This window comes from Pteronotus mesoamericanus, unplaced genomic scaffold (assembly GCF_021234165.1).
Source record: "Pteronotus mesoamericanus isolate MK-2021 breed Mesoamerican mustached bat unplaced genomic scaffold, CSHL_Meso_final contig_221, whole genome shotgun sequence".
Taxonomy (NCBI): Eukaryota; Metazoa; Chordata; class Mammalia; order Chiroptera; family Mormoopidae; genus Pteronotus; species Pteronotus mesoamericanus.
Window position 1 is genome coordinate 16842425 of NW_026555092.1, and position 24461 is coordinate 16866885.

The 24461-nt window shown below is 37.5% G+C and overlaps 1 protein-coding gene across 3 annotated transcripts in view; it reads right to left on the reverse strand.

The window, feature by feature from the left end:
* Window positions 1–415: 415 nt before the first annotated feature.
* FOXJ3 (forkhead box J3) overlaps window positions 416–24461 on the reverse strand; it is a 100847-nt gene continuing 76801 nt past the window's right edge. For all 3 annotated transcript variants that reach the window (XM_054572069.1, XM_054572067.1, XM_054572068.1), the window contains 7 exons: window positions 19305–19433; window positions 16109–16283; window positions 13138–13554; window positions 9618–9719; window positions 9043–9234; window positions 3669–3776; window positions 416–1924 (listed from right to left, as the gene is read on the reverse strand). In XM_054572069.1, coding sequence (XP_054428044.1) covers window positions 1809–1924; window positions 3669–3776; window positions 9043–9234; window positions 9618–9719; window positions 13138–13554; window positions 16109–16283; window positions 19305–19433 — 1239 coding nt within the window. In that variant the 3' untranslated portion in view covers window positions 416–1808. The remainder of the gene's footprint in view (window positions 1925–3668; window positions 3777–9042; window positions 9235–9617; window positions 9720–13137; window positions 13555–16108; window positions 16284–19304; window positions 19434–24461) is intronic.

Consider the following 24461-nt stretch of genomic DNA (forward strand, 5'->3'; position numbering starts at 1 on the left):
CCCTTTTGCATGCCAAGCAGGGTCCAAACAACAGGAACATAAAGCCCTTCCTTTCTCCCCAACTTCACCAGCCTTTACCATGGCTGGCTTCCCAGTGATTCATTCAAGGCAACACTCCATTTAAACACACACACACAGACACACACACTCAAACACTCTCACATACACACATATAGAAACAAAGATGTTTAGTTCAAGTAGAGATTTCTCAACCACAGAATCACTAAGGCTAATTAAAGTGATTTAAGCATGGATGATAAGAGACTTGAGATGCTAAAAAGCAATCAGTGAGTAGTTATTACTCCTTGATTTGATGGAACATATTTCCCCATTAGAACTAAAAAAAAAAAAAATATTTTTTCTCTAAAGAACCAGTTCAAAATATATTCATTTTTTAAAAAAAAAATCTCATTTCTTTTAGTTTTATTATAAAACTAAGACAATCCATGCAAAATAACTGCGATATGATCTGAACCAAAGTAATAAACAACTGATAAAGACCCTTATGAGATGGACTGCATTTCAAAGAACGTAACCGCCGTGCAATCACAGAAGCACCAGGCAACAGAAAGAGCGGCCCACGCCACAGGAACTGTACTGAAGACTGAGGCAAATAACATCGATGTGTGGCTCTATCCTCCTGCCAGTTTTTCCTAAATGGAAAGAGAATGAGTGGGGAAACTTGCTTTGTAAAACAATATTCTGCTGTTTTGTTTCCCAAATGAACTCTGATTCAAATTCCAGGAAAAAAATCATATTTAGCTAATAAGTCTCAATTAGCAGGAATGCTACGATGGAGAAATATACTCACATGGTATGAGGAGTGATGATAAAGAGAATAACACAATCTCTCTGATTGTCTTGTCTGTAAACTCTTACCAAGAAAAATAATTCTGTGCTTTCAGACATCCCATTTCTCCCTAATGAACCCAATTAGAGCTGAGGATTCACAGAAGATAGCAATAAATACTAAAGTAACACTTTTGAATAATAAATAAGTGGAGACATTGATTTGTTTAAAGAGCCAAGCAATACCCAGCTTCTAATCAATCAAATAAATTTTAGAGCTGTTACAATGCAGATTTAGGAAATCAGACATTGACAAGGTACAACATAAAATCTATAATACTCCAAGCATCCAAAAAAAAAAAAAAAAAAAATTTGGTCAGTTCTTTGTGCTGCTCAGGAACAACGTGCCCCTTAGTACTGTTTCGAGATTATCAAACTCTGGGTCCTTTGACTTGCTGGGTAGAACTCAATACCCACATTTCTGCAAAGATTAAATAAGGGGAACTGGGCCTTGAAAAAATCTATTTCCTTTAAGTTGCCCACATCAGTTAAAAGCATCCTGCAGAAAATAGCCTAACAAGGAATAAAAACTCACAGTAATTTTCTTTTCAAGATCTAATAATCCAATTAGAAAAAATTGAAGCCTTTCAACAAATTTTGTACATGTATTTACACATATGTATCTATAAACTGCTTGCAGCAAAATAGGCTCTGTCTGAAAAATCAGTCTGGCACTTGTGGTCAACATCAAATTGACACAAATATGCAAAAGCTGTTTAAATCACACAACAGGAGCTACATAGGGCAGCTGGCAGGGAGACAAACACGGAGTACTTGTTTGGGTCAGATAAAAGCAGTAAGTTATCCAGCTAAAATCTTTCTGATTGTCTTCAAAAGAAATTTTGATAACATTGGTAGAGTGATTAGCAACTTTGTTTTCTCAACTGGATTCTCTTAAACCTTTCCCTTCACTGCACAGAAAGGTGACTCTGGGGTCCCGTGCCTTGCAGAAACAAGCTCTACACAATTGAATCCCAATCAAAGTCATCTTGGATGTCGTCTGGAGGCAGCGAGCGCCGCATCTGGAAGGCTTGGGAAGGCATCATGTGCTGCTGGTTCATGGCTCCGTGGTGGCCTAGAAGGAAGCAGGCAATGTCAGCAGCAGCTCAGTACAAAGGAAAGCCTCCTGAGCACTTCCCATGTGCCAGGCACTCAGCACACATTATCTCACTAATTTTCATTTTCATTATCTTACATATTTTCATTTTACAGATAAGCAAGACTGGGTTTAAGAGAATGAGCAAGTTACCCAAAGCCATACAACTAGCAAGGGGAAGAGACAGGATTTGAACTCAGTTCGCTTGACTCCAAAACCAACACTCTTTTCATTACAGCAGGCCACAGAATGAAAGACATAAAAAGGGTGGTAGGGTGCCCAAGTGCAGACACAAGCAGTTTCCTTACAGTCTGTTCCATTTCAATATGTTTCAATAACATGAGTTGGCTCACATGAGAATGGTAAAGAGGAGAAGGATGTTAGTGTACCACTGAAGTCACACAGGGCCACAGTGAATTTCCTCAGCAACTTAATTTTTGTGCCACCAAATAGCAGCAGGTGAACAGAGAGGACATCTACGCGGCTGAACACAGAAAGCCATGGAGGAACAGAGCTCAGCACACAGTGCCCACTCTCCCCAAGCTCCTCTCCTTGGATCAGTGTGGCTGCGCGCTATCGGTGCGCCCCAGTTTTGGTGCATTCTGCCCTATCCCCATCACTCTGACAAACCCCCTGCCAAACCAGATTCTTTGTTTTTAAATGATCTTTATTTACTCGCAGAATTTATTCTTTAATTAGGAATTAAACATGTCCTTTTAACTGCTATGGAATTTTTACTGATTATAGTATTCTGAATACAAAGTGTCAAGAAAATCTGCTGCTAATGTTATCTTTCTCATAAGCCCTGTAACTTTTTGTTTGTTTTACTTTTTAGAGAGAGGGGAAGGGAGGGAGAAAAAGGGAGAGAAACATCAATGTGTGGTTGCCTCTCGTGCACCCGCTACTGGGGACCTGGCCTGCAACCCAGGCATGTGCTCTAACTAAGAACTGAACTGGTGGCTCCTTGGTTTGCAGGCTGGCACTCAATCCATTGAACCACACCAGCCAGCACAGCCCTGTAATTTTTAATGTATAATTTTACAAAATGCAAAGGCTTTCAGTATATCACAGAGTAGCAGAAATGACTCATATTTATTTTTAAGGTATAAATCACTTATTTTATGCCAGGCACTACTGAAAATGATTTACATACAATCCTTACTTAATTCTCTTAACAACCCTAGGAGTTAGGTAGTGTTATGAGCCCCCGTTTGTGTGTGTGAGAGGGAAGCTGAAGTAGGAGAGTCAGGCAGCTGAGCACTGAGGACAAAAGAACACATATCACTTGATCCCTACTCCTTCTTCACTACTCCCTGGCACACAGTCCTTTTGAGGTTTTAAATCCACTCCTCCACATTGCCATTTGTCTTTTCCTCAAGTAGCCAAAGTAAAGAGTGATGTGGTACATGAGAAAGATACCGAACTCCAAATCTAGATATCAAGGCTTGTGTCTTGGTTTGGCCATTTACCAAACGGGTAACTCTGGGTGAGTTATCTCCCCTTCTGAGCCTCCATTTCCTCATCCAGATAACCCTTAATACCCTCCCACCTCTGACAATGTGCCTCTACTGCCCTGTATGACATCCAAATTCAGAAACGTAGGGGGAAAATACTTAACAGAGTTCACTCCCTCCTGAGACAGCCTTGTTCACTGTTAGGACAGCTAAAGCTTTTCAATATTAACCACTGAGTACTAACTGCGACACACCACACCCCAAATTACCTGTAATCGTTGTTCCTGGAGTGCTGAGTGCCTGTGGGATATGAGGATAACCAGGAGGTGGCATCACTGAAGGAGGGAGATTTTGCCTGGAGTCTATGTACAAATTTCCTAATCAGATTAAAAAACAGAAAGAAGAAACATAGTATCACAAGTAAAACAAATCAAGCATTAAAATCTTAACAGAACTGTTACCTAAAATTTAAATTAAGCAGGTAAGGTGAGGAAGAAAAGGGAAGGAAAAATTATTTCTTCCAAATGTTAAAACTCTGCCAAGCTAGGGCTGGCTTCTTGAACCCAGCGCCAGGCCAGGTCCACAGGTACTAATTCTAGCACTCCCTCGAACTCACTGCACGCCTGCAGGCCAGTTATGCCTATTTTTTGTTGTTACATACCTTACTACAATTCAAAAGCATTTTCATCATTTCATCTGAGCTTTCCACTAAGCCCACATCAGGGCAACACAGGGATTATCCTCGTTTTATGGATGAGGCAACAGAGACTCAGAAAGGCTACGCTAACTTGTCCAGAGACATCAGTTTGTCACAGTTAGGTCTAGAATCCAGTTCTCCTAACTCACGGGCTCTTCCTACTAATGATGACCTCTCTATTGCCCCCATTTTCTCACCCCCAAAGCAGACCTATGTGCGCCCTAGCTGTTTAACGAAGTGACCAGAGGCACAAAGCCACAGGAAGATTTGAACAAAATAAAAGAACTACATTAAGCAAATGTGATTTGTATTATTTAGAAATGTGAAGTTGGGAAGAAACACAGGTTTCATGTAAGTGGCACTTCAGAAGGTTCTTAATATATTTTTGACAGGAGCCATCAAGTGTAATAGTTCCAAAATGTCAATTATGTTGCATCTTAATGCAAAATAGAAAGGGAGGGGAAGAAACATCATGTGCCTTCCTCCAGTAACTCCTTGGGAAGAAAAAGCATGACACTGGCTCACATTAGATGGAGCATCTGGAATTCCGAAAAAGCTACCTCCCTAAGGTATTCTAGTGTTTCATACAAATAACACGTGCATTCTAGCAATGCTGTAATCAAACTGGAGAAGAACAATTATTTTCCCAGAGGAAACTAAAAAGTGGGGGGGGGGGAATCTTCCTTTTGTATTCAAGGTTGGGCACACTATTTGGCTGCTCACAAGTTTTTGCCTGACATTGGAAAATGAAACTAGTAAGACTGTCCAAACTGGAGGTGGTAGCCTCAGAGATATCTAATCCAGCCCTATCTGTTCATGTGGAGGAGGAAATGTGACCAGAGAGAAAATGAGGCAGAACCAGGAACAGATCACAAAATTTGACTTCCAGACACTGCCTCCTAAGATGACATGCATTTTTACAGTGAAGTTTAGAGTCAGAACTGAGCTCCTCTTTGACCAATTTACCATCCTGAAGATTTAGGAAGAAAAAAGAATAAGTTATACTGCATTCCAGCTCTAGTAAATTCTTTTTTAAAAATATATTTATTTTTAGAGAGAGGATAAGAGAGGGAGAAAGAAAAGGAGAAAAACAACAATGTGAGAGAGCAACATTAATCGTTTGCCTCCTGCACCCCATACACACTCTCACAGGGCACCAAACCCACAGCCCAGGAATGTGTCCTCACCGAGAATCGAACCAGTGACTGCTTCGCAGAATGACGCCCAACCAACTGGGCCACACAGGTCAGGACTCTAGTAAATTCTTATGGTGGGGGGCGGGGGCGCTGATTAGTCTTCATATGCATGGCTGGTGTGCTACTCTAAGTAATATGGTCACTCATTTATTTACCAATGACTTTTCAGCCTCTGTCCTGAAAAACCTTAGTTCTCTTTTACTCATCCTTAGGAGCTCAAATCACAATCAAAAGACAAAATCTGATTTTTATTGAAACTCAATCTGTTTTTGTTTTTGTCCTTTTTTTGCAAAGATTTTATTAATTTATTTTTACAGAGAGAGGAAGGGAAGGACACAGAGAGGGAGAAAACATCAATGTGTGACTGCCTCTCGTGTGCCCCCTACTGGGGACCTGGCCTGCAACCCAGGCACGTGCTCTGACTGGGAATCGAACCAGCAATCTTTCAGTTTGCAAGCCAGCACTCAATCCACTGAGCCACACTAACCAGGGCTATATTTCTTTTTTTCATTTCTTGTTTTTTGCTTAGTAATTCTTACTTTATAAGCGGAGAGGGATTGGAAACTGGACAAGGATTACGGAAATAGATACACACATTAAAAAGCCTTAACTTTTTCAAATGGTCACATTCCTAACACTTTCACTTTCAGATAGAAATTTTCATTAATCATCATTTTTCTCAAGTTCTTGTTGTAGTCTGAACAATGAGAATCTACCTAAAGTTTCTAAGCAAGAACTTCCAATGTAATTTCCAGAGATTTTTGAGACCCTGTAACATTTAGAATGTAGTTATGAAAATTTAAAAATCTAATCACACACAGGTAAACAGGTACTCACATCCTCCTACAACTACATCAAAATTACAATAAAGTAGAGAACAACCATTTTCCGGAACTACTTGAAATCTGGCTGAATGGAAGTCCTATAACTAGGGAATTAAAGAAGAAGTCACATCAAGACTAGTAGGAGAGGTGCAGATGTGGGACCAGCCTGTTACACATGTGGTGAATAAAAATCGGGAGGGATATTTTAGCTGCAGAGGTCCCACTTGAAGAACAAAGCGCCCCAGCCCCATACCACGCCCCCTAGCCCAGGGTTCCAGTGCCAGAAAGAGAAGTCCCGTTAACTTTTGGCTGTAAAAAACAGCAGGGATTAAGGCTGAGGGAAATGGAGGGCTTCTGGAGTCCCAGGCAGTTCCTCTTCAAGGGCCCGTGCCAACTTGCTCGGACTCACTCCCTCTGAGCTCCAGTGCTAGAGCAGCAGCTTGAAAGGAGCCAAGAACATAAGGAGAGGAACTGAATTGTCTGGCTTCAGGGTGAGAGCTGGGTGACAGCCTTCTCCCAGACAGAAGTGCAGGCAGAGGCCACTGTTCCTTTTCTGAGCCCTCCCCGCCCCCACAGTACCAGCAGGCAGGCACTGAAACTGAGACTCCATCAACCTGGCTCTGTTTGTTCCATCCTGGTGATTCCCTGAGGCCCTGCCCCACCCAACTTTCAGGCCCACCCAAGCTGTTTCCAGTGGCTTTTCCAATCAAATGATCTGTCTTGACTCATGCTTTAGATTTTCCTAAATCCTGTCAAACAAGAAGCATTTGGCCTCAGTGAGCCCTGTACTTCCCACTAAGTGGTCCCAATCCTGGCATTAGCATCAACTGGCCTTGGTTCACAACCTGGCCTCTCCTGGGCACCTCCAAGCCCAGCATAAGCAGCATCGATCTGAAGATCACTTTGTAGCTCATACCGGGGGTTCCTGAGCAGAACACAGGCGGCACCTGATGTTGGCCTATATCACCTGGGAGGCCCCAAATCCAGAGTATGAGGTGGACAGCTTCAGACCATGTCAAAGCACCACTACCCAACCACCTCCACAAGCAACATACTTAAGGGGTGGACTCACTGGGCAATAGAGCCCTGCTTGATGTAAGTCCTACTCTGTGGGGCACGGCCCTACACAACTGATCTTCCATGGTGGTCAGTCATCATAGCCAGTCCTTGCAGCTAATCAGGCTAGAGGTAAATCTCTCCCACTGACATGCCAACAACAATCAAGGCTCAACTACAGGAGGAGGGCCTGGCCACACTGGGGGCCGCCTCAGGTACCCAGCTTGGATGATAGGAGAGACTGTGCCTCTGGTCCCTACAGACACCTAGGCCATTAGGCCATTCTACCAAGCCTGTGTATTATGTAGCAGCTCTACATAATACACAGAAATAAACACAAGGTAGCTGCTAAAATGAGAAGACAAAGAAACATGTTCAAAATGAAAGAACACAACAAAACTTCAGGAAAAAAACTGATGGAGACAGACAATCTACTAGATGCAGAGTTCAAAACACTGGTTATAAGAATGCTCAATGAACTTAGTGAGAACTTCAACAACATAAAAAAGGACCAATCAACCAATCAGAAATGAAGAATACACTAACTGAAATGAAGAATAATTTACTGAGAATGAACAGAGGAGTAAATAAAGCCAAGAATGAAATCAGCAATTTGGAATATAAGGAAGCAAAAAACACCCTTTCAGGGCAGCAAAAAGAAAAAAGAACCAATAAAAATGAAGACAATGTAAGGAGCCTTTGGGACAACTTCAAGCAAACCAACACTCACATCATTAAAGTGCCAGAAGGACAAGACAGAGAGCAAGAAATTGAAAACCTATTTGAAAAAATGATAGAAAACTCCCCTAACTTGGTGAAGGAAAGAGACATACAAGCCCATGAAGTGATAAATCCCAAACAAGATGAATCCAAAGAGGCCCACACCAAGACATATCATAATTACAATGCAAAAGGTTAAAGACAAAGAAAGAATCTTAAAAGCAGCAAGAGAAAATTAGACTGTCAGCTGATTTCTCAACAGAAACTTCGAAGGCTAGAAGGAAATGGCAAGAAATGGCAAGAAGCAAAGATGATGGAAGACTTCTATAGTATCAAAAGACACAAAAATAAAGATTTCACTAAAAGAAAGACAAAGCCTTGACTGGGGATCTTGAGAACACAGAAAGACCAAATATATGAAATAAGCTAGGATGATGGTTGAAGAAAGTCACTCGTAATAAAAAAGAGGTTTTGTTTTTGTTTGTTTGTTTGTTTGTTTAGTATCGAATGCAAAACCAAAGTAACATACAAGAAAGAACTCAACTTGGAGACAAAAAGAGGCAAGAAATTAAAATGAAGAGAAAAAGAACGTGGATATTAAATGCTTACAAAGTGGAAACTTCAGAAAATAAAATTGTAGGCACTATAATCGGAGTAAAAGAAATAGCTACAAGGGTAAGGGGTAAAGAAGAAAGATGAAAAATACAAAGCACAAATTTTGAGTCCAGAAAAAAAAGTCAGTGAGACTACATACCACTCTTCAAGTAAACTTTCAACTTTAATATTGTTTAACATTCTTAGAAAATATATAAAAATATTATTTTCATTGTAAGTATATACAAATTTAAATTGATCTAACTTCATAACAATGTTCTTGTAAAAATGTATGTATCTTAAAGACATTTAATTCTTGAGAACTTAAAAGGTAATAGTCAACTGTAAACAATAATATAAATCATGACACATAATTTCTTTATGTCAATTTTGCTAACATATACCGTAAATATGTAACTTGATTTCATTCATTTCTTAGAAATTAAAAGACATAAATGGATCACGGTCACCATTAGCAATGTTCCAAGTTCCCTCAGTCACTAAATTTGATATGAATGAGAAAAAGATAAAATCAAGAGGATAATTAAATCCATACCTGTTCCAATGTGTTGGGAAGGTTTTGTTGGATGCATGGCACCATGACAGACATTTTGCTGAACATTACTCTGTGAGTGGATAAGGCCAGTTTGTGTAAAGAATTGATTAAGAGAAGAACAGAGATCAGCAAATTGAACCTGATCTAAAGACCAGTTCTTGAGATCTGCCTGTCTCATACTCTCCATCAAACCTATGAGAAAAATATTAAAAATATAGTTGGCACAGTTCTGTAACTATTGCAAGGAAAATAGAAGGACAATTTTTTTCAGCCCTTGAAATTTCCACTGGCAGTGATTTGCCCATGCACTGAAGGATGACATTATAAAATTATTCAAAGTCTGATTCTTTTCAATGTGGCCAAACTTGTTTTCAAAACTTGTCTGCGATCCTTTGCTTCAACTGGCCAAAAGATGTAATAATGACTTTTGCAAAATGCTATTTTTAAGCATATTAGCAACAGCAAATAAAACACTATATAAGGAGGTGTTTATTTCTACTACAAAGAAACTTATAAGCTACCAGAGAAAACAGAATGTGTATCTGGTTACATATAAAAAAAGAACCAATACTCACCTTGGAACTGTGAAAGGTCTACATCTGACCAATTAACACTGCTAGCAATTCGACAGCTTTCTTTTAGCATATCAAGTGTTGCATACCAATCATTTGAAACACCTATAAAAATAATATTAACAAAACTATAAATCTTGGATAGTAAAAGTTTGAAGTATTTGATAAGGGAAGACAATGCTGACTTTATTCCTGACATTGGCAGATCCATATTCAGTTTTACAGATTCACACCCATTACATCATGTGTTGGGGCAATCTGCTCTGTGACACGGGTAGAAAGGTTATTATTTCTCTCCATTGTACAAATGGAAAACAAAAAAACAAACAAAAAATGGAACCCAGACTAAGCTGTAGTCTGGCACTTGAAAACTGTCAAAATTGATAACTGCTTTTTATATTTGTACAGAACAAATAAATGACTAGGCAGGACAAGTCATACAAATTAGTATTTCCCCCCATATAAAGTTCATTTTCCTGTCTTGTCACATTAAGAGGCACATTCTTCTTAACTTAGACGCAGGTACACATTTAGAAACAATACACATTATAACTTAAAGCATTGACTTAAGGGAGGTAAGCCAGATTGTATAGCAAGAGAAGTTTCTTACAAAGCAACCTTAAAAGTGAGAAATGCCTTAACATAGTTCTCCTGTCAGGGTAGCAAGGGAGAGGGCTGCAAATTCTGTAAGAAATGTTGATGAATCCAAACCAGGGCATTTATAATCAGGAATCCTCTGTTGTGACATCATCAGAAAAGTTAAGACTCCACAATCTGTATGTCAGCAAAGTGGTCACCACTCAGAGGCATAGGGCAAGAACTGCACTCAATGAGAGTGCTGAATAGATAAAGAATATCTTCCATTCAGAGACTGCTGCCCAAATTCCTCTGTTTTCAGGATCACGCCTGGATACATGAAAGTAAGAACTAATAAAAAAAGACTTTTTGCTACCTCACAGATAACTCTGTATGAACTACTGGCTACCTCGTTTACAAAATTCTGCCAATTACAGATTTTTAAAAAAAGTAAACAATGAACCGGAGACAACATGACCCCACCCCCAGGCAACCCATAATTTAGGAAAAAATTTGTTGGGGGGCAGAGAGCAGAATTAAAGCAATGCCTCAAGTGAACCACAAACATTCAAGTCTACCAGGCTTTCAGACCCTATAATGAATACTGACTTGGCAACATAAAATAAAGCAATCTCTGCAGAGAGTGTGGCTGCGCAAACCCCTTCCCACTCAGTAAATATTTGCTGATTTTTAGTCCTTTTAGAATAACTGTTGTTACAGGCTCTAAACTCTGATAGGGCAGGATTATAAATCCAGTTCTACTAGTTATTAGAGGTATGATCTTGAGCAAATTGCTTAATTTCTTTCACTTACACTTCTCCTATTAAATGAGGTAATCTAAACTTGATTTAAGAGAATAATATGAGATAATGTATCTAAATCGCCTTACACCTAATGGGCACTCAAATAACTGGGAGTTCCCTCCATTCCTTCGCTGTTAAAGACAACCTGCTTATTACTCCCATCTTATAAATGAGAAACTTATTATTCAAATACCATTATCACAGTCACAATTCTTCCCAACTCCCAAAGTTTTCATCCTCTGGCCAGTACCAATGGATAGCAGGCCATTAAGGGCACGTCATGGATGGTTTTCAGCTGTATTTGTACTTTTTTCTCCCCTGACAATAATCAGACTTACAAAGAAAGGTATGACCAGAGGAGAGCATCACAGCCTTCAGCTGATACCCAGTTCTCTATAATTTTTAGTAAATCCTCAAAATCGTATTAAAAAACAAGCTTAAATTTCTGAAGAATGTACAGACATCAAAAGGTAGGCAATAATGACTAAAATAAAAGTTACAAAAGGGCACTATATTATATACCTTTTCCTCTAGGTGTAGATCTAAAAATAACTTCAAGATGTTGTAGGACATATAGGCCAATCAAGGCAGGAACTATATCCAATTTTCAATTTTAATCTAGTTTTATTCTACTTAGAATCAGTATTGGAAAACAAAATAGACTGTTAAAAGAAGTTCACTAAATTCCAAGTACCCTGCTATTCATTTTTGTACTTTTATCTCAATTAAACCCCCCTAAAAAAACTTCTATTATTTTTTCCATGTTGTAAATGAGGAAAGTTTCAGAAAAATTTAAGGTTTAAAGCAAATCAGAATATCAGAAACAGTACGCATTATCTAAAGCTCACTTCCCTTAACAACAGCTTAATTGCTGAAACAAAAAGTCAATTTCTAATTGGTAAGTAAGAACTACACTGTCTAGCACTTAGCAACTGTCCCTTCAGGATATAAATCTCATCAGTGATACGGTGGGTAAGTGGATAGCCAGGCAACCCAAGAGAAGGATGTGTACTTTCCACAACTTCCAAGGGCCCCATTCACCTTGTAATCTACGCCTGTGGCACCCCTTGGAGTTCTGAAGTGCTAAGACTAGTTGGTCGGTAAGCAATGTCAGTTAAACATCTCACCAGAAACCATCAAGACCCATCTGAAGAGCAATAGATTTTTCAAAACATCAGGATATGAAAAATGTTCTCTTCCTTTGCAATATACCATTCTAAAATGAGATACCTGGCAGGAATTAAGCAAAGATGGGAAGAGAGGGAACATTCACTGAATACTTTACAAGGTACGAGAACAGGCATTCCACATTTTCTATTCTCGTCCTGACCCTTAAAACACTATATGCCAGACTATTTTGCTTTCACTTGTATAGATGAGAATAGACAAATCTAAAAGAAGTAATGTGCTAAAACTCATAATAGCTATAATGAGGATTCAAATCTGTGCTCTTTCTTCTATGCCACTAAATTATCACAGATTGGAAATGGGCTGTGCATTCCATTCTTCTTTCAAATACAGCTGACCCTTGAACACCACAGGTTTGAACTCTGTGGGTCTACTCACACGTGGATTATTTTCAATAAATATACAGTTTATAGTATTTTCAATTCCCAGTTGGTAATCTGCAGATGTGGAGGGTCAATTGTTATACACTGTTCTATGCCGTATTATGTAAGGGACTTAAACATCCATGGATTTTGTTATACAAGGTGAGGAGCGGGTCCTAGAACCAATCCCCCATGGACTCTGAGGGGTAACTGAGGAGTCAAAAGTGATACAAAGATTTTCAACTGCTAGGGGTGTAGGGGATGATGTGCAGTTGGAGCTGCTAACCCCTGCATTATTCAAGGGTCAATTGTACTCACAAAAACCTTGTTTTACATAAAAATAAAACAAGAGCTTAAACCATAAAACCTGCAAAGGCTGCTGAGTTTGCCTAGATTGCCATAATAAATTTTAATCAAAAAAATCTCCAGGTCAATCTATGGATTACATGAGTTACAACTAGAGGATTCAAATAAAGAAACACAAAAGGAGATAGATGAAAAGAGAGTTAGTAGTAAATACAGATAAGCCTCAGATAACAAAAAACAGATATCCTAATTGACAATTAGCCAAACAGTCAGGAGACAAAAACTTACCAGAATTACAGGATACCTGTTGTGGGGGTGGGGGTGCCTGATGTGTCAACGTCTGATGCTGATGGTTTGAATGATGCTGCAGGTGCTGATGTGGAGAAGGGTGCTGGGGGTGAGGGGCCTGGAGCTGGCTGTGTTGCTGTGGGTGCGGGGCTGGATGCTGGGGACGCTGCGGATGCTGTGGTAAACCATGTGGTCGATGGGGTGGATGTGGAGACGGCTGTGTGTGCATCTGGGGGTGGGACAGCGAGACCTGTGCGACCGAATTACTGCCAGTGGCGTTGAGGCCACTGCCGTGACTGTTGGACAGGCTGCTTTGGTTGCCGTGTGGGTGGGAGCTCACTGTGCTGCTGGGAGGCTGCTGATAGGAACACGAAGTATGGGACTGCTGGGAAGACTCAGAAGGGATGTTCATCAAACCTAAAAACAGAAAAAGCAAGATCATTTATGGTCAGATTTCAGTTATATTTTATGACATATTTGCAAAATTATTTAGAAAAGAAAAGGTATATGTTGTCAAAAGGCAACTCTGGTTCAGTTTAACAAGTGTTGATGGAACATCTACCATACACTGGGCTCTATCACTGAGAATAGTAAGAAACATCATTCCCTGCCCTCAGGCAGCTTATGGTCTAGGCAGGGCTGTTCAACCTGCAGCCCATGGGTCTCATGCAGCCCAGGACGGCTGTGAATGCAGCCCAACACAAAATCGTAAATTTACTTAAAACATCATGAGATTTTTTTTTGTGTGTGATTACGTGCTGCAATGTATTTAATGTGTGGCCCAAGACAACTCTTCTTCCAGTGTCGCACAGAGACACCGAAAGGTTGGACACCCCTGTTAGTAGAAACATGACACTTAAAAAGATTATGTCCAACAACATTAAGTATAAAGGCAAAAGTATACAGCGAGGATACTTGGAATTTTACTTCTTGCCTTTTAAGATAGACAGGGGCTGGATATACAGGGAAGCCTCCCTGAAAAGACGGTATCTGAGTTGAGTCTTGAAAGATGAATAAAGACTAAGCAAAACAAAACAGCCATCTCCACTGTTCTTCTACACTGGTTTTATGGAACATTCTGAGACACAGTTTAGGGGTTAAGTCCGCATACTTTAAAGCACCAGAAAGTAGAGTGTAAAGTCTCTGTACTGCACTTGGCAACTCTGGAAATTTATTAACCTTTCCAAGCCACAATTACCTCAACTATAAATGGGTATGATAATAGTATCTACTTGATAGAGTTGTGAGGGTAAAATGCCATGATGCAAGTGTAGGATGCAGATGAGCTCAGTAAATGTTAGGTGTTATAATGATGACAGTTAGGCCTGAAGTGCCTATTGCTACACATAGTGTATGTTTGGTTTGCAGGCAATCATTTTAATAAAACTACTGCAACATTTGATTCTATAACTAGGTTATTTTCACATCCTAAAAGATGGCTCATACCATGTTTTGCTGAACCAAACACAAAACACATTACTACCTGAAAAATAAAAATCCCACAGCATAGTGTCAGCCAATAAAAGAATCAAACATTTTAAACAAAATCCTCATACTTGTCATTAATAGTCAAATTGTATTGGAGTACACTGTACAATAATCTTAAAACTTACTGAGTTAAGGTTTTATAAGTATAAGCATTAATTAAAGTTCTTGCCTTTGCCCTGGAAAACTGTCATTTATAGGAACTCTATAGAGTTATTATAGTAAGATAAAAGAAAGCAACTATTTCTCTATTTCAAATAAAGCCGTAGCATTTTAAGAGGGAACCCAGATATGCTCCATACCATTTTCAATCCCAAATTATTTTTAAGTAAAACAAAAGAAAGTATCTTTCAGAAGCCCAATGTGTAAAACTGATAAATGTAAAGTTGCTTTTTTTGAAGTCAGGGAAACAAGCCTGCTAGGTCTCCCTCGTCTGCACACTTCTACTCCCCAAGACCATCACAAAAGCCAAGAACTCCAAAGAGAACAACAGGAAAACCAATGATCTAATCTAATCTTTGTTGTACAAATGGGGATGCTGAGTTCTAGAGAGGTGACATTAACTCAGTTGACTTTATGGTAGAACCAGGTCTAGAACCCAGAGTTCCTATCCATGCTCTTTTTTTTTTTTTTTAAGTTTGACAATCACAAGTATAAAAATGTAAATTCTATACTAACAGGGATTTTTGTCTAAAATATTTTGTGCATTGCAGAATAGGTAAACCCTCTGACTTGAGGTATAAATAGTTAATCTGTCAAAGAGTGAAACTAGGAAACGTTTCAACAGTAGAGTTCCCAACAATGTGTGACTACTTTTCTTTAGGGAAAAGACAATGTGGCATCTTGCTATCACATGACTCTGACTAAAAGTAACAGCTAATGGCACAGTAACACATAATAGCAGCTAACTAACATTTGGTTGATACAATACTGCATCTCAACCAAAACCACTTTCAGCATTAAAATCTGATTTAAATGTTATATAAAACAAGAACCCAGAGCATACCACTAACCACTGTGCTCACTTATAAGTGTCATACATGGAGTCACAAATTGGGTGCTACCATATTCCAATAGTTATCTCTTTGCTAATTACCATTAAGAACAGAAAGGCAAAGCACTCCTATTCTTGTGGTGTAACATTTATCATTAAAGCACTTCACATGGCAGACATCACTAATTAACAATACTCTTTCCCACACAGCACAGATGCAGTATCAGAATTCTTCGACACAATGCTCCAAGACACCCCAGGTCATCATGTGAGGTATACGAGATGAAATTTATCTGCCATTCTTGTACTATGATATAAATATACACAAAGCATAGTAAAGGCACAAAGAGCACTCAATTCTAATCATGATGATAATGTTCTAAGATCAGTAAAACATAACAGCAGCTAAGTGAAAACAATTCTTAAAAGAACATTTTACAACAAATATTTACTTTACAAAAAGCATTTTAAAGAAAAAAAAAAACCCCTTACCTTGTTGACTAAGTGACTGCTCAAAAACTGACTTATAAAGGCTCCGAAATGAGGCACTGAGATCTTCAAAATTATATTCTGAGAAAAGCAGTTGTTTGTCTCGTTCTGGAAGGTTGTACTGTGGCTGCTGTTGAGGATTGAGTGACTGAGAGACTGGCTCTGGATGGTTTGTCACCTAACATTAAAAGAAAATACTACTAATTTAGTAGCTCTATACCAGAACTGACTTGTTACTTAAAATATGTAACTGAAAATATTAAAATAGTTTCTAAAATCCAAAGTTTCCCTGTCTGGGGCTTTCCCATCTTCTGTTTAAGTTGGGTATACATAGGTACAGACCACAAAATTGTTAACTTGGATCTTGTATAACCATAGAAATCCAGCCTCCATAGTTCACAGAAAAAAAAAAAAAAGAGTTCAAAGAAAGTAAATGACCTTCCCAATATCATATAAATAAGTGATGAGCTTGGTTTGGAACCTTTCCAGTTTCTGTAGAATCTTCATCTTGATTTCTATAGAAGGAATTTCATCTCAAACACCACTATAATTATGAAACTACTAACATTTTGCATTCATTTAAATTCAAATTCTGTGAGTACTGTGGTCACTTTTTGTGGCACTGCCTAAAGTATCAAGGAACTTCAATATACCTAACTCATCATTTCTAGGAAAATTTTTGTTGAATGAGGGGAAATGAGAAATGAAGCGTAAAAGACAAAGAAGATTCTAAGAAAAACAAGAGACAGATCAAAGGCTTGAGCTATGCAAGGGGGAAAAAGCACCTACAGAAACATCTACAAAATAAGAATTACCTTTAAGGTAGCACACTTAGGAAAAAAAATTTAAAAGATCAGCTGTATCTGTTAAAGATTCTATCAAGGGGTGGTTTACTGTTTTGAAAAATTAACATATGGACGTTCACCATAAATATATTCAACAACCATTCACAACAATACTCACATGGAATTTGCAATAATATGGGAAAATATCAATTTTGTGTAGGACAAAGACTTCACCACTGGCACTCTAGTAACCTTACATGTCTCCACACAGGCCGTGTAGACCAGACTTAATGGCAGGATGACCTAAGCCTTGGTAGAACACTGCCGATTATCCTGAAACATGGGATGATTCTCATCCACCATTCAATCTTGCAGGAGGCAGCCATAGGGCAGTTTCTTGTCCACCTCTCCATCTTGCAGGAAGCTGCTCAGAGACAGTTGCTCATCTGCCTCTCTATTTCCAGTGAGGCAGAGGACTTTCTACTTTACTTCTGTAGGGTACAGCTACAAGTTATGCAAACTGCTTAGCTGCAGTATGGAATTTGTTCCTCCATTTACCATGACCCACCATATATGGAGTCTGTCACCTGGCTCCCGTGATTTGGGGTTGTCCTGTGGAATATGGCACCATACTGATGTGGTGTATACTGCCTATATAAGTAATAAAACTGTCTCAATGCATGTGGGCTCACTTTGTCCTTACAGGCTCAATGTACAGACTTGTGATAAGCCCAACCAGCGGCTGATGCTATACTGTTGTTTAAGGAGTGCTTGATGGCCAGCTTGATGTCGTGTAGTTAAATGAAAACAGTAGTCTATAATGTATACCTTTTAACAGAGAAGTTTAGCCCTCATATGTATACTGGCATTACAGGCATGTTTGTTCTTACTTCTGTCAGCCAGTTCTATAAATGTTTTTAAAATTTTTCCTCATATATTGTGTTATATAATACAGGGACTCTGTTCTTTTGGTTTCAAAATTTTCTACATTCAAATTATTTTAAAAGCAACTTAAAATCATTGAATCTTTGCATAGTTTGCTGCAATGCTCCAACTAATCCTTCTGTATCATAACTTCCTCATTACTGAGTACTGTACTTTAGTTCACCTCTTGATCAGCTATGGAATTATTTTCAATAAGGGCACAGGAAAACAAGGGTTGCACTTCCTAAGCTCTCTACAATGTCTTTCTCTTGCTTCACATATCAACGAGAAGTTGGCTGGGCATAACATTTATCATTCCAAACCTACTCCCTAAAATTCTGTGTAAGTGTTCCATTATCTTCTGGCATTTAGAACTACGGAAGAGAACTATGACTTATGTTTCTTTGACTGTATCTTATTTCCTCTACCAGAGTATTTTTATGAATAATTACTTCTGAAATTTTAAAATTTGTCATGATTTAGATATAAGGGTTCTTTTTCCATTTAGAACTCAGTAGCCCTTTTAATCTCCATTTCTTCTGAAAACTGCTTCTGTACCAATATCCTAGTTTCTTCTTCAGGGCCATCTGTATTTCTCAGTTCTCCGTATCTATTCTCTCCTTTTACATAACTGTTACTTATCCATTTGTTCTGCATTCTGGGAGAATACCCGAATTCCCTTTTCCCCAGAGCATTGATAACAGTTTTGCAGAATCACTTTTCTTTTTACCTACGTTCGAAGGAAATTTTAATTCTGCTCTGAGTTTGTGTTGCCTCTGTATTATTTTCTTATTTCAGCCACCTCCCCCTCCAAGTTTATATCTTTGTCCTGTGTAATTTTTTACATATTTATTCATCCTGCTGGGTGATCTAGTGACATCAAATTTATATCAATAATAGTGTGGTGTATGGCTCTTGGGCCCTTTCTGTCTAATGTGGAGGATAGTTGCCAGATGATTTGAAAAGAGGTATCAGATAATGCAAAGGGGCAAGAATATTCACACAGGTCCCTTTAGAGCATAGCTTTGTTTTCCAGACAAAAATTGAAAATACAGAACTAGTTAATGATTAAGTACAATGTCATCCTAACCTCTGAGGCTTGTATAATCCCCTTCTCAAATCTATAGCTGGAAAATAAGGTGATACACACATAGGTCCCCTAGGCTCTTTTACCAAGGACTGTAAAATATTATCAAATACAGCTTTGCTAGACTGAGGTATAAACCTTTTTCCTAGTCCAATTAACACATGGAGTAAAGTAAACTAAAATATATAACACAGTACAATCACATACTTGTATCTAACTTGGTAAAAGATAACTACCCAATTAAAACACTATCAGGGTAGATGTCTGTTCTACTTATAAAGCTAATTAACTGATTAGTGAGAAATACACATCTTCACTTTTTATTTGTATTTCAATTACAGGTGGTTCAGTTTTAAGCATTAAATGAGTACCCAACAAAGAAGTTAACTTCACCAAGACTTACCGGTGTATAACTGTGCACACTCCCAACACTGTTCAAGTTAACAGATGCCAAACTCTGGTCTGAGAGACTGTTGTTAAGGCTGCTGCGTGGGCTATCACTGCCATCCTGATCAGTGTTGTACAATGTTACCTAGATTGAAAAGAAAAAAGAAAAACTGAATAAGTAGTTCCTACTAAAAAGAGTACTTTTTAAGCAACTCTACAAAAATACAAGTAGCTGAGATATGGCAGAAAGACAAAATGTTAGCGGTCTTTCCCATTTTGTGCCCTTCACTGCTAACTCCATGTTCAGCATGAAATAATTTACTCTCAAACTACAGGACATATCCTATCCAGAAAGACATAAATTCAATTTACTATCAGGTATAATTAGTTCATCAACATTTGGTAAAAAGGGATTAGAGAAGATTTTAACTATTTCCATAATGCAAAAATATATTTTTATTCAATCTTTAAGCAAAACTGCTGTTCTCTATCAAAATCTTAGGCATCAAAAAAAGAACACAAAAAACAGAATTTAAAAAAAACATAGGTAGCAGTATTTATAATACTGAAAATTGTAAACTTAACTATCCAACACATTTGCAAAATCACAGATACGTGATATAATTTTTTAAAATAACAATATGCTAATACAGAGTGGGCAAAGTAGATTTACAGTTGTTCTTATGGTAAAAATAATACAATAATAAATAAAAATACAACAATGAACTCTGTGTTTCACATACTCACAAATGTAAACCTACTTTTGCCCCACCCTATGTATTTAGACATAAAGTGCTATATATATTACACTGTTAACTATCAGGGGCTCAGTATTCCTGAAGACTTTTATCATTAATAACATGTATTTTTACAGTGATGAAGTTTGTTTATAATAAGCATACTTTTTAATTAGAAACAAAAAAAGATTTATTTATTTATTTATTTATTAGAGCAAGGGGAAAAAAAGGGAGAAAGAGAAGGAAACAGATGGGTGAGAGAAACATCAACCTGTTGCCTCTTGCACATGCCCTAACTGGGGAACCAGCCTGCAATCCAGGCATGTGCTCTGACCAGGAATTGAACGAGCGACCTTTTGCTTTGCGGGACAATGCCCAACCAACTGAGCCACGCCAGCCAGGGCCAAAAAATATATTTTTAAATCTAGCCTAACTATCCTTCAAGGTTCTATTCAGATGCTACTATCAACTTTCTTTATTATGCCCTTACTTCTGTGAGAACAATAAATACATTGGCTTTACAGTCTAATTTTTATCAAATTTTTATTCACTCCTAAGCTATTAGCTCTTTTTGTCACCAATAAGTAATCACAGCGAGTATAGTGCTTTCTTCTCAGTATATAATACATGAATTTAATAACCAATTACCTATCACCATCCTTCTGTTTGTGCTAAAATGCAGTCATGCTCAATGCTCACAAACATTCACCACAAGAGACTGAATATGTTGAAACCTAGACATATATACTTCTACACTTAAAGCAAAACCAAATTTAAATTCCCATATTCAAATTCAGCTAGGAACAATTAGGTGTCTAAGAAGTAATAAGGGACAAAAGAACAGTAGTTCCTCCCCCCACCAACTAGTTTCAGTTACCCGCAGTCAACCACAGTCCAAAAATATTAAATGGAAAATTCCAGAAATAAACAATTCGTAAGTTTTAAACTGCGCACTGTTCTGGTAGCATGAAATGACATGCTGTTTCACCTGTTAGGTGAAACATCCTTTTTGTCCAAGCAATGTACACTGTACATACAGTAGAATAAAACATTTGAAGACCACTGGAACTTTATTCCAGTGAATTGTTATAGTTATTCTATTTTATTATAGTTGTTAATCTCTCACTAAGCCCAATTTATAAGTTAAACTTGATCATAGTATGTATGTGTAGGAAAAAACATAGCACATGTAAGTTCTGGTACTATCAGTGGTTTCAAACATCCAATGGGTGGCTTGGAAAAGGGGAGATGCCTACATAAAAAAGAAAAGTGAGAATGAATACAGCAAACTGGCAAGGATCTTTGTTTTTTTCTGGTACATACTTCCAGTGTAAATTTCACTTTAAAAAAATCTACCTATGGGCTCATAGGAAAAATAAAAGAACTATAAAACAACACAATGCCAACAAATTTCAAGTATCCTACGGTCATTTTCTTGGCTGCTCATTCTTTCCTTTCCATGCTCAAGTACCTATCACTCAGGTCTGAAATACATTCCATCATCACTGGGCAAATCTTCATAGCTTATTTTATTTGGAAGGAGGATAAACAGTTTTATTAAAACATAACAGACAGTGAAGTATATAAATTACTAGTTTATTACTTACAAAATGGGCATACTCATGTAACCATCTAGATGAAAGCATAGAACAACAGTTCTCAAACTTTGATCAAAGAGCCCTCCTACAGCCCTAAAAATTTAAGAGTCAAGGAGCTTTTATTTATGTTGATATTATCTGTCAAAAATTGGCAGATTAGAAATTGAAACTCAAAACAATTTTAAATGTATTAGACAATTTTAAAGTAACAATTATAAACCCAACTATATCTTGACATAAGAAATATTTTCTCCCGCCCTGGCTGGTGTGGTTCAGTGGATTGCCCAACTGTGAACCAAATGGCCGCTGGTTCAATTCCCAGTCTAGCGCGCGTGCCTGGGTTGCAGACCAGGTCCCCAGCAGGGGGTGCACGAGAGGCAAGCACACATTGATGTTCTCTCTTCCTCCCCTCCCCTCATGAAAAATAAATAAAATCTTTAAAAATGAAAAAGAAAAGAAATATATTCTCTCAATAAATAAGTAAAATTAAGAGTGCCACTGTTTTACATTTTTGTAAATCTAAATGCCTGGCTTAACTTAACAGTAACCAGCTAGATTCTCATATCTGTTTCTGTATGCCATGGGTTGCAGTAAGTTGTTTAGGTGGAAGTATATAACCTAGCATCATCATATATATTTTAATAGACTTTTCAGATAATTGTGGATAGTTTTTTTTGATACTCTACCAAAACACGACTAGTGACAATGTGGAATCTGAAATGATAACAATAAATATTTCATATTCTGTCACATGAAAATCCACTCTTCTACTTTGTACTTTGAATGAATCATTTATCTGTGCATGATTTTGTAACATCATGCATTAGTTATTTGGAAAATAATGGTTCACTGACTTATGCATATCTTCCAAATATTGACACATTTCATTACACAACATCAAAACATTACATTTGTTTAACATTACCAATAATCTCATTAGAAAAGTCTGTAAAAACTGGGGCAATATTAGACTTGCTGTGATGGATATAAGTTTTCCAAACTTCTATTTTTTGCTAAAAAGCTTGTATTTTATCACCGGCAAGAGATACTGTCCCTGAAGTGACAGACTCACTTTGTACATTTTCAAGAAAACTTCTGACAAATACCCAAATCTAAATAATCAGTTTCAGATGTTCTTTCAGGTAAAAACAATTATCCATGACCAAAGCAGCCAGTTCAACATCCAACTCAAATAATCACACAAATGCTGTTCCTTGAACCAGCCTTTGCACTTCAACATGTAGTATAAGTGCTTTATACATACTTCCCATTTCATCACACAGAATATTAAAAAGATGTACCCTAAAAGGTTACAACTTAATAAAACAATTCTTCCTGCTTCAGAGATATTAAGTAAAGTTAGTTATTTTCTTTTAAATTTGAAGTGTGTGGCAATGAAGAATACCCCCAGTAGTTAGAAGGCACTGTCTTGATTTGTGCTAGCGTTTACATATTATTGCTTTTGTTGCATCAAGTGAAAGTACAAAAAATACAGGAAAAGGCAAATAATACTGAAATATTATCATGAAAATAATTTTGACCTCAAAGAATCCCTAAAAGGATCTTGGTTACCCAACTGACCACAGACCAAAGAACTGCTGATATAAACCATTACCAGCACTCCACAAGGGCACTCATGCACTTTCCTCATCATTCACCAGCCAGGCATTATCCATCCCGATTCTTCTGTCACAGGTAACCACTATATGAACTTCTAACATGATTGAATGGTTTTCCTATTTTTCAACAAAGTATAAATATTATCATGCAATGTATAACCTTTTCTCTCCTTCTGCAGTAAATTTAGCTAAAGGATTACACAAAGCTTTGTTTTCTATTGCATTATCAGTTCTTAATCTTTATTTCTTCCTTTGTTGTTTTTTAAAATTCATTTTATTCTTTTTCATGCAATTTAGAACTTTATGATTTTATCACTTACATTTATTTCTAGAATTGACTTTTGTGAATGGAAAATATGATTTTCCAACAATCCAGCAATATTTGTTGAAAGATGTCACTAAATTCTGGTCCATAAAGCTGTCTACTCTTACACCAATATCAGACTTTCAATTATTGTAGGTTTACTCTTGATATTTGGAAGTGTAAATCCTCTTCTACCTTTTCCAAGATTTTCTCCAACTACTGTTTGCCATTTGAATGGCAATCAGCTGGTCATTTTTTGTTCCCCAGAAAAGCATCGTGAAATTTTGATTGGGATCATATTAAACCTGTAGATTTAGGAGAAACAGATTTCTTTGCAATAATCTCTATGAAAAGTGTATGTCCATTTATTTATATCTCCTTTGTTTTACTTCAATAATTTTTTAGAGTTTTCACTGCAGAGTTCATCCTTCATTTAATTCTAGGTATGTGGTTTTTTTCAATGCTCACATGTTATCTTTTTAATTTTATTTTCTACTTGTCCATAGCTAGTATACAGAAATACCATTAATTTCTAAAATCAAACATTGATCTTATATGAAGACCTTGCCAAATTCACTTATTAATTCTAAGAGTTTATCCTCAGATTCTTTTTAATTTTCCATATAAACAAGCATGTCTTTCGTGAATAATGATAGCTTTATTTCTGTCTTTTCAAACTTAATGTTTTACCGTACATAAAATTTCTGAATTTCTCCTCTCCTTGACTGAACACTACTGTCATATACAAGGTGGGGCAAAAGTAGGTTTACAGTTGTTCATATGGAAAAATACAGCAATAATCAATAAATAATACAAGAATAAACTTTCCTGTACTCTCAAATGTAAACCTACTTTTGCCCCACCTGGTATTTTACTTTTACATGTTATAAACTCACAATATATTTTTGTTATTTT